Source organism: Poecilia reticulata, linkage group LG3 (genome assembly GCF_000633615.1).
Source record: "Poecilia reticulata strain Guanapo linkage group LG3, Guppy_female_1.0+MT, whole genome shotgun sequence".
NCBI lineage: Eukaryota > Metazoa > Chordata > Actinopteri > Cyprinodontiformes > Poeciliidae > Poecilia > Poecilia reticulata.
The window spans coordinates 7259435-7275225 of NC_024333.1; the positions used below are offsets into that span (position 1 = coordinate 7259435).

General features: G+C 38.9%; 1 protein-coding gene across 2 annotated transcripts in view; it reads right to left on the reverse strand.

Annotated features, from left to right (window-relative positions):
* The window catches only part of cd276 (CD276 molecule), a 90739-nt gene extending 75798 nt beyond the window's left edge, over window positions 1-14941 (reverse strand). For both annotated transcript variants that reach the window (XR_533281.1, XM_008404749.1), the window contains exons 1-2: window positions 14725-14941; window positions 6850-6945 (exon numbers count right to left, since the gene is read on the reverse strand). Coding sequence is in view for 1 of the 2 variants with exons in the window: in XM_008404749.1 (XP_008402971.1) it covers window positions 6850-6895 (46 nt within the window). In the remaining variant the exon portion in view is untranslated. The remainder of the gene's footprint in view (window positions 1-6849; window positions 6946-14724) is intronic.
* Window positions 14942-15791: the final 850 nt, after the last annotated feature.

Consider the following 15791-nt stretch of genomic DNA (forward strand, 5'->3'; position numbering starts at 1 on the left):
TATATATATATATAAAATGTACAAATTTAGGCTTAAATAAGGTTATTCTATTTAAAAAAAAAAAAAACTGCGCATACCAAAAAAAGTAATAAGTCCTTTCTGGACACCATGTCTCCGCTTTACCACTGTCATAATGAATAAAGAAGAAAAAAATACATCTTTAGGTATTTATATTTATAAAGCAGAAATTGCACTGGTATAAAGAAAATGCAAACAAAATTCCACTTTGGACACAGTGGCACACACTCACACAGACACCCAATTTCATGCAGAAACAGACACCCAAAGGCCAGGGAGCACATTGATATTCCACACTTGTATTACTGCTGACAGCTCCACAGCATCACACTGTCTGAGGAATTGGACACGAGGTATCCTGACACTACAATGGAGATGCTGTTACAAAGCTGCTCTGGAGCAGGGAGCTTCCATAATCACAACGAGCAACAGCCCCATACACACACACACACACACGCACACACAGAGGTACACAGGTGCTGGGGCCCTTGCACTGTCCTTGACACACCAAAACAAACACAGCACAGGAAAGCTCGCCTTGCTGTTTAAGTTAGCAATGCGTATAAGCATATAATTACTTTGACGGCTCTTTGATTTATTCAGCAGGTATGTTCAATATATGTAAGCATTGCAAGCATTCATCTTTTAGTTGGCAATTCAATACGAAGATCTGCCAGCGTCAGACGCAACCCCACTTCAGCCTCAATATCAGTTCAATAACATTGAACCAGAAAAAGGACGTTACCTTCAAGTCTTTCTTCATAAATAAAATAATTGGAGCCGTTTAATTGCCGAGTGGCTCCATTTGGACAGTTACTGGAGCCATTTGTGTGTTACAGCGAGTACACATATATATATGTGCATTCTCCATCAGAGCAAGCAACAGAGATGGAAACATAAGCATTTTATACATGAAGGAAATCAAACATTAGCATTGGAGGGCAGATTAGAGAGGCAATATTGACAAAGCAGAGCAAACGGATATGTAAGGCGAAACACTGAGACTGCAATGAACATATGTTTGAGTTAAACCAAAAGAAGAGCAAGGGCAAAACGAAAAATGCTTTTACGACACTGCCCCCATCTGTCGAGCAGCGGGACTGCAAGGAAGCGCCCTGTCATTCTGGGCATTTTGCACCAGCTACACTTCAAAGGAGTGTGCTCAAAAGAACTGTGAGTCCTTTCATACTGATAATTCTTATGATATATCCAATGGCTGGATAGGTCTAAAGGGAAAGCTGGTTTTTGATTTTATGTTGTCCAAAGCGGACGTCCAGATAATGCCAACACTAGAAAGGGAGAGAGAGAGAAGCAGCATCTGGAGATCATTAAGAATGTGTGTGCTTAGCTAGTATGATGTGGATAAAAATTAGACACTGAATATTTTCTACGTCCTAGGCAGAAATGCCTCCTCAATGATGAGGCAAAGTAGGGGTGGGATAATTGAGCCCTCTGCAGTGTGAAAAGTAAAACTCAACATTAAGAACAGAAGATAATCTCCTTCATTTTTGCTCCCAAAAAAACCCATTGTGAAGTGCGAGTTTCCCCACTCAAAGGGAAATACAGGTGATGGCTCATAAAAAGAACTTGCCACTTCTCCATTTTCAAGTTTTTTTCTGTACTATTTTCTTTAGTTCTCGCTCCCGTCTTCCATTCTTTATGGATACACGCCATCTCATATCCCGTCAATAAGCTGTTAATGGACTCTAGCATTCAGGTACAAGTGTCTGCAGAAGAAAAGTAGGCAGAAAAAGGCAAGCCTCTGGCATACAAGCCTGAGGGACGGAGAGCCTTTGATGAGCAGCCGGCTGAGGACAGAAAAGAAGGGTGACGAACACTGGAGCACCCAAATATAGCAGCAGAGTCATGGAGTCAGTCAGAGCTGGGGGCGGCTAATTTCTAACAATGACAAGCCATACATAATTTAAATTAACTGTGGTGTGTGCAAAAGTTTGCTTTAGCAAACTAAAATATGCCTAGGTCTTGATTTTCTTCAAACCCGGAATCGCATTTGAATTTGCCATTTGATTGCTTGAGTTTGTGAAGGATGGACCAGAATAATTCTCAAATGAACATGCCTGAGTCGAAATCAACGCAAGATTTGGCTAATAAAAAGAGGGAAAGAGCTCCCTCAAGGGTTTGTAAAGTAATAATGATGTGAAAGTTCTTTAATCATATTTTATGAACTAAAATATGACAATGAACAGAAGGTAATTAATTAGAAAGTGTAAATGACTTTGGCATCTCCTAGTCTTTCCAAAGTGCGAGTATGTGTTAACAATATGCAAAGAAAAAAACGACGCTAGGATCATAATAGCTAAACTTACAATATTTGACAACAAATTCACGGGTCTATATTGGAAAAATCTGCACAATCTATAATATCATTTTGTATGCATTCTCAGTTGCAACTCCCTTCTTCATTTTGAGACACAGTAAGCTTGCCAGAAAGCAATAAGAAAGACTGGACAGATTGGAAATGCATTGGCTTATGTTAATATAGAATTGTCTCAGACTTCCATGGTGTGTTTCATAAACTATATAGGCTGTAGGGTCATCAGGTCAGTGCCTGCTATGCAGATTAAGGTATACCAAGGTTTAAACAGGTTAGCAATACAAAACTGCTAAAAATGTGCATCATACTGTTCCTCTACTTTAAAGACTTTTTCTTGAGATTAAAAGAGGAAGTTCTGTGAAAAGCTTTTTGCTGGCTATTTTGAGTGTAGCTGCCGCTTCCTCTTCCTGACCATGTGTTCTGCTAGTCAGCTGCCTTAAAGTTACATCTTTCTGTCACTTATGAGAAATGCAGCTTAGGCTATTTGGAAATATTATCAATTGTAACAAGCGATTGATAATATTTCAATCGCTGTTGAAATATTAAGCTGTACAAACTAGAGGAACACCGCCCTTCCCACTTAACAGGCTACAACTCAGCTTACCACCATCAGTGTGTGAATGTGCGTATGAATGAGTGGACGACTTCTTGGACATGATGAAGTGCTATACCAAGGAATCTACCTGTGGATGCAGCTGGTACGCTCCAGCAGCGAGAGGGAAGCTGTGATACTTTCCAAGCACAGATCAGCATCCATTCAACACCTTTTATCACAGCCCACTACACACAAAGAGATCAACATATGGCTGTAGGCCCCCTCTCCCCAGCCAGAGCAACAATCACAGTATATAATCCGTATCAATATTTTAACGATCCCACAAGGCAGCCTTTTTAGAACTTGTTGAAATAATCATGAGATGCTTGTTGGGTAATGCACTTTGCTTCAATGAGTAAGTGGTGTGAAAAAAAAAAAGCTGAAAACCAACGAGACAGAGGCAAGCCAACAGAGACAGCTCATTATGTATGCACTACAGCGAAACCAATCTTTGTTGAGCCTGTCCTCGATTGTTTTTAAAGGATACTTTACTGGACGCAATCAAATTAGCAAGAACATCACTGATACGGGGTAATAACCCTAAATTGAATTTCTGCACAGGCTAAAGTGTCCCCCCTTTGCAGAATCAATTGCTGTGAAAAGAAAAGGAGGGCAGGGAGAGGGTATTCATAGTTAGCAGACCTTTAAAAAGTACACCAGAGATGAAGGCATGAGAGGGCTATTTTCACGCTCCGGGGCCTGCCCGTCTGCCTGCCCACTACAACACCAGATGCAGTCTCTCCAATTATGTTAGCTGGTTTGAATTACATTTGAACTCCCCTCGTTTTCCTGGGTGAGGCTTCCGCTACTACATTTGCATGAATTCGACTTTTTTTGGTACCACGAGTCGCAACACAGCGTGCTCTGGCAGCCTTGCGTCTGTGCTAAGTGAACACACACTATGACAACAACAAGCAATTAGCCAGACAGCCTCTTGTTAGCCGTGCCACTGGCTGACACCGCCGTGTGTTATGCTGACGTGAGCCAAGGATATCACTTTATTCAGCTAACTGTTGTGGCTCACTCGTTACTGTAACACAATGACATTTTGTCCATTTTGCTGACACTCAGAACAACAAATAGGGAGATGTTTGATGAAAACACTCATAGGCTTTTAAAAGTTAAGAAGGGTCAGAGGTAAATGCAACACTGACTGAGCCCTTTTTTTGGCATTAGTTTAAACAAAAACCAACCGGTATGCCTGTGTGCAGTACTAGGTAAGTACCAGACAGAGTTTTGCTGAGGGAGATTTAATAGACTGATTTCTAAAGCAAGATAAGGCTGAGGCTTACTGTATACCTGCTCATGTGTTGCTATGTGTTTTTCTGCCCCCAAGTATTGTTCTTGCAATGCGACTGTTGGCAAAGCCCGCGAAGTGAAATTGTATCTAGTGATATGAGGACACGCTGAAGTTATTGGGCTATGATGATACAGTGGAATACAGAGAAGGTCACAGCCAGTTATTCCTTGATGGGATCTCCGTAACCAAGAGACGGTCACCCACATAAAAATATGAACACAGTTTTCTGACTTGCAGGGAAAAAATAAGTAATCAATTTGACCTTTATTAGTCATCCCTCTGGATAATGACTGTGGGGCTTGACTGAAAACAGAAAACCAAATAAATGCACATTCACATTGCAATTCAATACCTACCCAATCATTAACTGTTTTTAGACTCTCTTTTGGTGCCAAAGCACACCTTAATTGTTTACATACGGACTCCACAAGACCTCTGAAGGTGTGCTGTGGAACCTGGCACCAAGATACTTGCAGCAGATGCCGTTAAGTCCTATAAGTTGCAAGGTGAGATCTCGATGGATGAAAATTCCTTGTCCAGCACGGCCCACAGATGCTTGATTGGATAGAGGTCTGGGTCAAGTCACTTTGCTAGATCATAAGTGGATGTTAATTTGATATCCACATGAATAGAAGGATTCAAAAACTTGCAGTAGAACATTGTTCAAACCATCACACTATCACTGCATCAGTGACGGTGTGATGGCTCACCCTGGTGTTCATGAGGGTAGGGTTAGGGTTAGTCTACCACACTTACCCGGACACTGTGCGATGTAAAATGAAATGTGATTTATCAGACCAGGTCAAGCCTTTATACCCTGGTCTAGTTCTGATGATCATGTGCCAGTTGTTGGTGCTTTGGGTTGTGGACATTGGTCGCTGACAGGTCTGCAGCTATACAGCCCCACACGCAACAAAATGCAATTTGTATTTTCTCATAAAATCAACCTCAAGATCATCAGCAATTTGATCTTCATTTTCTTAAGATCTGGCCACACCAGGGAAGCGTTTCTTCCTATGCACATCACCCAAGGCTACTCATGAACTTGTAATCAGTTTGCCAGTGATCCTTTCTTAGATCCCTTTTGATAGATAGTACCACTGTAGACAGAGGACACCCTTCACAAGCTACAGATTTGTAGATGTTTTGACATCTAGCCATTACAATCCGCCTTTGTCAAACTGTCTCAAATCCTTTTGTTTGCTTTTAACTATTATCTTTGAAGACAAATTGTTCTCTAGCTGCCCAATACACCCCACCCACTAACAGGTGCCACAATGTAGAGATAATCAGTGTTATCCACCATTTATTCACCCTTTCAGTGATTGTAATATTATTTTATATACCACATCCAATACATGAAGATCTGAATTCGTCTGTGTTATTTGACAATGTGTGGTGGGATATCGTTTCAGCTTCTAATAAGCCAAACAAGGTTCACACTGCATGTACCTTTTGTCTCATTGTACTCTGTTACAGGGGAAGTCTATAGTATCAAACCTGACTTCAACTAATTCACTTAGTGCTCCAGTTAGCAGAGAGAAAGTGAATCATTGTGTGAGCTACAATAGCCCATTACCTGTGAGTTAAAGAGCTCCATCAGTCCACGACACCTCCTCCGCATCTTCCCCCCCCAGTGAGGAGAACGAGTTAGGCACTGAATGCCAGACAGCAAGTAATGAGCAGGCCGCAAGCCCATTTGTGCTGGGAGAGAATAGGTCCCTAATGAACCACTGAAGACACTTAGGTCCACTGAGTCAGGACTGAAATGTGCAGCTGATGGCCAATAGGAACTTGTGCCAATTCCACCAGAAAAAAAAGGGGGAAAAAATGACCTGAATTTGGAAGATAAAACTTTCTTTGTAGATCTTGTATGTTCACCAAAGACTGATGATGTGTCAGCCACAGACCAGCTGTGAAAAAACTTTACGGTTGCAAAAATATGCCTTCTTCGTCCCCGTGATGACATACTCAGTCTCTTTTTATTCACAGTGTCAGGCAATGCTATCAAACCAATCCAGGCCATTTGTTTCTTGTTTTTTATGACAACACAAGCTCTTCTCCTGGAGTAAAATCTTTGGGTGCGTGAGGAATGAGTACTCAGTTGCAACATAAGTCTCAGCCATGCCACTATTTTGTATTTTGAAATACGAGAAGATAACTTCTTCACTGCACTTTCTTAGTCGTAGCAGAAAAACTGCACTCCAGTATTTCTCATCGAGGGCGTCAAACTCTCCCTACTGCACCTCACGGAAAAGGTCAAAGCGTCTTTGTTTTACAAAATCATAAAAAGTCATAAAAAGAAAACATCTCAATGTCAAAGATTTAAAACACTGTAAAAACTAAACTCAAATGGCTTCCCATGAAAACTAGGCCACTGCTTATGCAGACTTGTCTGTTTAGACGGACAGAGTTTAAACAGGGAGGTTTACGACACCCAGACTACAGGCATGATATGCTGGGGAGTGCCCTCATTTGAACTGCTGTTTGGCCTAATGAAGCCTTTGTTGAGAAAAATAAATTACAAGCCTATAGCCTGGTGACAGACGGTAATAATTCCCTCAATGGTAATGAAAGGATAGGAGAAGTTGAGACACCCACCCACTGCGTGGACGGCCAGCATTGCAAGCAGCAGGAGGGCTAGCATGATGCTTCAGGATGGATTCAAACAGCGGGTCCACGTCTTCAGACACAGCACTGCAGAGGGGGGAAAAAAAACTGAGATTCAATATGAGAAACGTTGAAATAATTAGGACAATACAGTAACATGACAATATGGTAAGAAGTGTGGTGCAGAGTGTGATCCAGGGCAAGATTTTGCAAAGAAACATCTATAGGTACTATGAGCTATGACTGCAAGGCCTTAATGGAAAGTGAGAGCTTTAATGTTGACATGTATTTATGGTTGAGACTTTTATTTTGAAGGATAAAGGGAAGTCATTCTTGCATTGTTTCCCCCATCTTGCTGAAACACTTGGTTACACGAAGAAGTCTCTGCACTGCTTTGAAATGATTTATCTGGTAGCATATTAGGCAACTTCTAAAAGACAAGCCTGCCCGTCTGCCTGCCCACTACAACACCAGATGCAGTCTCTCCAATTATGCTAGCTGGTTTAAATTACATTTGAACTCCCCTCGTTTTCCTGGGTGAGGCTTCCGCTACTACATTTGCATGAATTCGACTTTTTTTGGTACCACGAGTCGCAACACAGCGTGCTCTGGCAGCCTTGCGTCTGTGCTAAGTGAAGCACTGTCAGAACATGATTACCATTAGCTGCTAACAAACCTAAAGCTAGCAGGTAACTTCCCATTGGTGCTGAACTAAGGGCCTATTTTACTGTTTCAAAGAGTCTGACCTGTAATTAATTATATAAAAGCCTAAAATGCTTAGACTGCTCAAAACTGAACATTAAGTATTTAAAGCTGAAATTCAGATTTAAGAAACCTTATTTTACTTATAGATACACAAAAATGGGTCACCTCAGAATTACACAACACACACATAATAGTGAAATAGACTACACCAACTTCTGAAGCCTAAAATCAATTTTTGTTTATTTCCCCCCCAAAAAAAATACTACTAAAATGTTGTCATACAAAAGACTGGATGCATCGTTAGTCCATGGGGGATATGGAAAGAATTTTGACAAGCCTATGGTGCTGTACCACCCAGTATGAACATCTTTGAAGACTGAAATTGTTTTTCTGAAGAAAAAGATCTGAAGGTTCCTCTGAAGGTGATTACCTCAGCTTGTTTTTCTCTGGCTTCCTTTAGGCTTTCTTTTTCTTTTTCTTTTTCTCTCAGTAGAAAAAAAAAGCTGTAATGACAAATGGGGACTTCCAAAGTTGAGTGGAAACAGCCAAGTCATACTCTCTGCTTTACAAGTTAAAAAAAACCCTGCTACTTTAGGAGGAAACAGAGATAGAAAAGGCTATCTTCCCTCTTCTCTACCCTCAAATGTATTCAATATTTATGTGATATCCATCTCTGCTACACTGGTAGAGGTCACTGTTTGTCTATAAATTACTAAGAGAAAATCTTCACTGTGATTTTTTTCTCTCCCTGAGATAAGAAGCCATCATTTAACAAAGAGACCAAAAACACTTGGGATATCTCAGTTGATCCTTCTTTCTGAAGTGCATTACATTGTACAGGTTCATCTAAAATAAAATGGGGAAATTGTGAAAAACTCCAATTTTTTTCTGCCACTCCTTTCAGATATTAAAACTCATGAATTACATAGCTTCATTACGCATGGAGTGAAATATTCATAGCCTTTATTTCTTGTAATTTTTATGATTATGGCTCTCAGATAATGAAAACCCAAAAATCAGTGTGTCAGAAAATTTGAATCTTCCCCAACATCAATAAAAAAGGACATTTTAGGCTCCTGAAAAGTATTTTCATATTTATGTACTTAGTATTTGGTTGAGCCAAATAATTCCTGCATGACTTGCAGGAATTACAATTTCAATGTGGCGTGGCATGGAGGAGAGCATCCTGTGACTGTGCTGAGGTGTTCAGGAAGCCCATAGCGACCTGACCTCGCTCATCTTCCTTTTGACAATAGGTCAGGAATAAAATTTCTTATCTAAATGCCAACATGTTACAATTACCATAGAAGTTTTTTTAATATCTTTTGTAAAAATGGGAAGAACATAAAACACTCATCCTTGGCTTGCACGCAAGATTAATTTTGAACTTTTAATGATGGATTGTAAAGGCTTTTTTTCATTGAAGTGTGATTATAAAGAGCACAACTTCATCAAATTTTAAAAACATGAATTTGGGGTACAAGTGTTAATTAAATTTAAGCTTTCTCTAGAGGGGATGTGGAAATTATTGTAGATCCAAAGCTTAAAAAGCATTTTGCATGTTTGCCTTATAAGGGCAATCCAGTCTGTTTTTTATTTTAGGGCCAATTTAGAAAGGAGGGGAAGCAAATGTCTATTCTCAGCCATAAGAACAGAATTTGGCTTACTTTCTTTGAAAAAAGTAAAACTCGTTGGATAAGATGTAGGGCAATTTACTACAAACTAAAAGAGAGTTGAACACCTCGGACAGCCGTAAGATAGCCTAATAAAAAAAGAAGACTAAATACAAATCGTTTGACTTTATCTCCAAGAGGTTTTAACTTGGACAGAACAAAGTGTGCCAACAGAGAAGAGTTCACAAAATATCACTGAAGAAAGTTTAGAAATAGATAAAACGAGCTAACATTAAACTTCTAATCCCTAACTTTATTAAAAGTTTTTAGATTTCACCTGAAAGCTGAGTGAGTGTCAGGAAAGAAATCAAATGAAATATTTAGGCAGAATCACACGGGGACATTGTTAGTGGGAGCAAAAAGCCTTTGGTTTGCCTGCTACTTGCTTAGCAATCAAGAACCAAATATTAGTGTGCATGTGAATGTACAAAGTTTAATTTTGGGTAATTATACACCTAACTGTTGTTTGTTAGTTATTTTGTGTATAATCATACCACATGAGGGCTATTAAACAGAAAAGAAACAAGATCTTAAGCACAAAAAAGAACAAAAAAATATCAACATAGCAGCCGATTTTTGAGTAAGTAAAAAATACAGACATCTCTCGAAAGAGAAATAATAAAAAGCAACATATTTTTAGCACCAAAAAATAAAAAAACTTGCGGCATTAACACAAATACATTTCTTTCATTTCTTTGTACATAAAGAAAAACATGTCAGCAAAGTCAGAGGCTTGTTTCTTATGAGACAAGACGGCTGCTCTAACCACTGTCTGCTTGGGATGGTGCCCAGCGCGCTGCCTGGTGGATATTCCGCTTATCAGCTGTTATGGCTTGGTGCTATGAATCATTTCAGCTCTGTAGCTCCACCCTATGGTTCACCCAAAGGATTTTCCATGCCCCTCCTTTTATAGCTTCAGCAGAAAGGATGTGGGCTGAAATTGAGGCTCGGCATTCAGTTTCCATCACAGCTTTGCTTGCCGTTTGTTCAACAAAGGTCCAGACAGAAGGACAAGTAGAAATGTTTGTAAGATTATTAAAAAAACTCCACCACAGAGAGAGGGCGGGAAAAGGTTTATTGAGCTGAGATTCAGAAGAGGGAATAAACAGTCAATGACAGAGAAGGGCAGATGCATACCACAACTATCCTGAAGCAGAAATCTGCTGGCAGCACGGACCACAGAGTCTGACTCAGGCTGGCCAGACAGCAGGAAGCCAACAAAGGGGTTTTTACCAAATGAGTCAAGCAACTTGCCGCCACCTTGCCAGCGTGCATCCTCTATCCTCCATTTCATTTCACCACTCACCTCAGAGGAAGCGATTAAAACAAGCTGAATCAAGCTGAATCAACTCACACAAAAGTGGAAAAACTCAAAGAAAATCAGGTCGGTATTTAGGATCAGGGAAAATAGTCACTATCGCTGCTGTACGCCGATGTGTCAAAACCATGACCAGCTTGCAGGGATGTTACCGGCGTTAGCTTATAATGGTGCCATTTAAAGCCCATTACGTCTGAGAGGAAAGAAGTCGCTGAAAGACTGTGACATCCTGAAAGTGTGGCTTCCTTTCGGAGAATGGCTGTCAGCGCATGAGTCATAATCATCCATGTATTTCATTTTGTCACAATGTAAAGGACTATTAAACTTTATATGGAGGTCAAAAAAAGATAAGCGCTTTTTTGGGGAGTTTGCACAGATCATTAAGATTTAAAGTAATGCCGCGCCACCCCGGTAAGCTTTAGGGAAATTTCACTGAGGGCTAGGTTTCTTCCAACAGTTTGGCATCTATGCTTCTCTTTAGTCCACTCCTTTTGTTTTTCCAATACAGACATAATGAATATGGCTACCGTTCAGGGCAGTGGCATATGAGTTGCTTCACAGCCAAGCTCCTTAAACCGTTCGAAACTATTGACCCTGTGAAGACACGGACACTTCTAACCCGCAAAATGAGCGTTTAAACTGGCACCAAAATTTAACGAGCCCTCAGGATGACTCAGGTCATTTGGTATATTACTTTGTCAAATTATTCATTAGGCGATCAAAATGAAAGGAAGAGCTCCATAAATTTGAAAGGAGTACTTAATAGGAAGAGTTGCGTAACAAAAAAAACTTGAAATAAAGCTACACAAAAGGTTGGAAGTTTATATTTAGCAACAAATGGATAGTATCACGGAGCTAATTGGTTGATCACAGACTGAAACGTTGTAATTTTTAAACTGTTTATTTTCCCCCAAATCTAGTTTGAGAGCCACTGCTGCAGAGATTTTAAGAGTACATGGACTGAGGCCTTTCTTGTGTTTTGTTGGTTTCGCTCTGTAAAAGGTATTATTTCCCATATGTTTCTGCATGTGTGTGCATAATTATATTATTTTTGCCTTAAGAAGTAATCATATATACATAACATATCATTAAAAATGTGAACAATTTAGACAAATTAGAGGTAAAATCTTCTTCTGTATGTAATAGAGCAAAGCAAAGTAGGTAACAACAGTGAAAATCGATAAATCGGTACCGATTTCCTTAATTTTACAATACTTACATGTGAGTATCTTATCCCCCGATCTTATCTACCTCCACACAGGCATGAAAATTAGCCAATTTAGCAACTTTTTAGACAAAAAAATTGACGTTGGTCAAATCTGGAATCAGCAGATCAGGCATTTTAAAAATTGTTGATTGGCAAGAGGACAGAAAACTGCAATTGGTGCAACTAGTAAAACATTATTCATGTGCTGACCCTCTTCTAATGTCATACCCCTAAATGAAATCTAGTCAGATGAACTGCCTTCAGAAATCACAGAAATAGAGAAGAGCTGGGGCTTATGGTGCTGAATGGTTCAAGAATGAAATATTAACAATAACCAAAGCAGGACAGGCTTATAAAACAGCAACCCAAACTTTGACATTTCATAAAGCGGGGTATCGTCTAATTAAACTACCAGGCTGAAGAGAATGAGAATTAAACAAGACGGTTTTGGAAGCTCTAGAGGAGTTGCTCAGATCCACTGCTCAGGTGGGAAATATCAGCTGTGCAATCAAAAAGCCATTGATAGAAAGACAGGAGAAGTCACGAGCCACAAAGAAAATGTAAAGGAAGGGGAAAGTTAATGCCTTGGTAAACATGAAAAAGTTATATTTTTGGGCAGTTTTTCTTCAGCGAAAGTGGTCAAAGTAGGTTGGATAATGGACAAGGGTAGTAAAGGGAAAAAGACCTGACACAATGAACCTAAACGTAAAGCAATAGGAAAGGTTTAGATACATGATTCTCAAACAGTTGTACACTTTCCACTGGTGACTTTTAGTGTATGTTTTGGAATCAAATATTTAATTTCAAGTGTATAAGCCATGAAACAGAAAATAGGTAAATAATCGAAGCCCAATGATCTTTACTTCACACACAAATAAAATACAGTGGAGAATATGTTAAGAAGAGATTATCAGAAGCAGTAATAAGTGTCAGTATAAATGGCAACAGCACCAAACATATTTTAACCATGTCCTAGTTGCCAACAATCACAAAGATTTGCCAATGCCTAACACAATGATCAGACTAATTAAACACAGGTTGTATCTTTTTATTTGTGTGAAAGAGTCCCTGAGGTACAAACTGCCAGAAGTTCAAATAAATGCTTGTTATCACTCTTTTCCCAACGTTTTAAACACTTGGCAGCCATATTGAATTTTGAGATCAAAGTTATTGAGTATTCTCTTGACTGCAGGTAACTGAATAATTTAGTAATTAGCAAGGTTATGAAAAGTATGAGAACCACTGGTTTGGATCAATATATATACACAAGTGCATCCTGTGTGTGTGTGTGCGTGTGCGTGTGCGTGTGCGTGCGTGCGTGTGTGCGTGCGTGCGTGCGTGTGTGTGTGTATTTTGGATAAGGTGGTGTTATACTGTACCCAAGAGCCTTACTTCCTAATTTACAAAGAATCACAGCAAATATTGAAAATAAATACTCAAATAACTATTTTTAAAAATGGGTTCAATTTTAACAGCATGCCAATTATTAACCAAAGAAATCATATCAAAAGCAGGTGTTACTGATCACATGAATGCTTTCTTTTTATTTGACTTATTTTTTGGTATATTCCATTAAAATAAAAAAAAAACATATTTCCCAAGGGAGACCTGGCAGAGACAGGCAGCATAGCAACAACGAATTAGCAGGAGTTCACCAATAAATCAGCCAGTCGGTACATCTTTCCCAATGACAGAACCGCCCACCAGGTCACGACTGCATGTGTGTTTAACAATAGTCATCTCAATGTTGTCAACCTAGTGACTTTGTTGCTATGTTTAGCAACATTTCAGTTCCAGTCAAAATCAGAATCGGCAGGTCAGGATTTTAAAGATCAACCAGAAAACTACAATCGGTGCACCCCTACTAATTAGTGCTCTGTTTTAAAATGAGGGCAGCATGAAAGTTCCTGTCTTTTACCAACTACTTTATGTGCATCCATCTATACACATAAAGACACGGTATATGATTTGTTAATGTACAACATAAAAATAACAATCAACATTTGTTATAATAGTTCCATTAAGAAAACAGTCTGGTAGATAGATCTGTGTAAATACTCACAACACATTTTTTGTTAGTCCTTAATAAGCCTGTAAACATTTGGTGTTGGAAGACTGATAATTGCGTACACAGCACATGGGGGGGAAATTAAGTCACATGTTTTTCTGTTAGATGTATTAGTAATAAGTGAAAAAACTTGTTGAGAGAGTGTCTCAACAATGTTCTAATCACTGGAATGTTCTAGCCCCTGCCTGAATTAAATGGGGAATTAAGGAATTGGTAGAGGAGAGTCGTATAAGTGGGTTAAAGGATAAAGAAAATGGGATTCGGCCTGAAGAAACGAGGATATAGTAACTACTATTACCCCAGTTCATCAATGGTTTTGCTCAGCATCTCTTTAAACTACCTTCCTTACCTTTTCATTTATCCTCTGGGTTTTATGGCTCTTTTTATCGTTTGTATCCCTTAATTTATGTGTTTGCTTGTTCCCGAATAAACAATTTTCTTTTTGAGTTCTCTGTGTCTTGCTTTTTAAGAAAATCTCTTTTGTTGTTGCCTTAAACAACCTTTTTGTTGATAAATGTAGTGGGTAGTTTTTGCCGAACGGGGGCGCAGTGTGTTCTATTTAACGTTAGCTTATTAGCTCTTTTTAAACTGTATCCTGTGCTTTGAACTTCTTTGAAGTGAAAAACCCGGACTAAGCCTGGCTTTGGAGGCTGTGAATAGAGCTACTGAAGTGGTTATGAGAGGCTCTGTCTTTCTTCAAGTTTTCACGGTTCCATTTGCTCCTCAGCTGCTGCTGCTGCTGCTGCGTTTACTTCCAAAATAACCAAAGTTTACGCTTATTCATGGTGTATCTTAAGCAAACAGGGGATAAGCTCACGGTTAGTTTGTTTTTATTTAGCTCACACACATTTCATCCTTAAGTGTTTTAGAAAGACGAAAGTTAAAACTCACTGACCGTCCAGCGGTGGTGGCTCTCTCCTCTGTCCAAACGATGTTATTTTCCAGAGCAGTTCATTCCTCTCACAACAAAGCACCGCTAGAAACGCAGCCCACGCACTTTGATTTAACCGGCAGATAAAATTACAGGGATTTTTTTCCTGTTGTGTTGCTTCATTGATTTGGGGGCTTCTCTTGGAAGAAACCACTCCTTGCTGCTTTGTCCAGCGGTGATGTCATGCGGAGGCTCCGCTGTACCGACCCCCTTAACTCTTTAACCGTTTAGTGAACACAGCCTGGAAGGCAATAATAGGTCTAAAGAAACAAGACATGTGAACATTCATTAAAATGAACGACAATTACAGATGGATAAAGCCATGCACAATTATTATAATAAACATAACCTTCCCTGATAAATTCACTAATAAGCTATCTCAAACCAGGATTGCAGCAACATTTGTAAACTTTTTTTTTTAAATAAATGTATAAATATATGTATAAATATATGTATATGTGTTCCAGTTTTATTGAAATGGCAAGATGTTTCTCTCTAGTACAGTAAAGCGTAATTATTAAATTGCAATTATTAAATTAAATACACGTTTATGTCCTTATGTAACCATTCCCCCGTCGCAGGTGTTTAAATAATCTCGCATTGATTATAACAATTCCGGCTCAGATATAATAAAAATATTACTTTATTAATGAATCATAAACAGAGGACCCACTTAGTTAAATATCATTGTCTGTGTGTTTTTTAGTTATCATCTGAAATAATCTTTACAATATTCCTTTTTGTAATATTACTTTATGGTATTACCTTAAATAATACAATTTTAAATAATATAACTGATACAATTAACATAATGCAATTATAATTCAATTCTGTGCGGCTGAAGATAAAGCAGAAACGGGATTTGTTGTGAATTGGTGCTACTGAATTGAACACGTCCAAATAATACAAACAAAATCAACAAAAATAGATTCATAACACCACCTAAAAAGAATCATTTAAATATAAATAGATAGATAGATAGATAGATAGATAGATAGATAGATAGACAGACAGACAGACAGACAGACAGA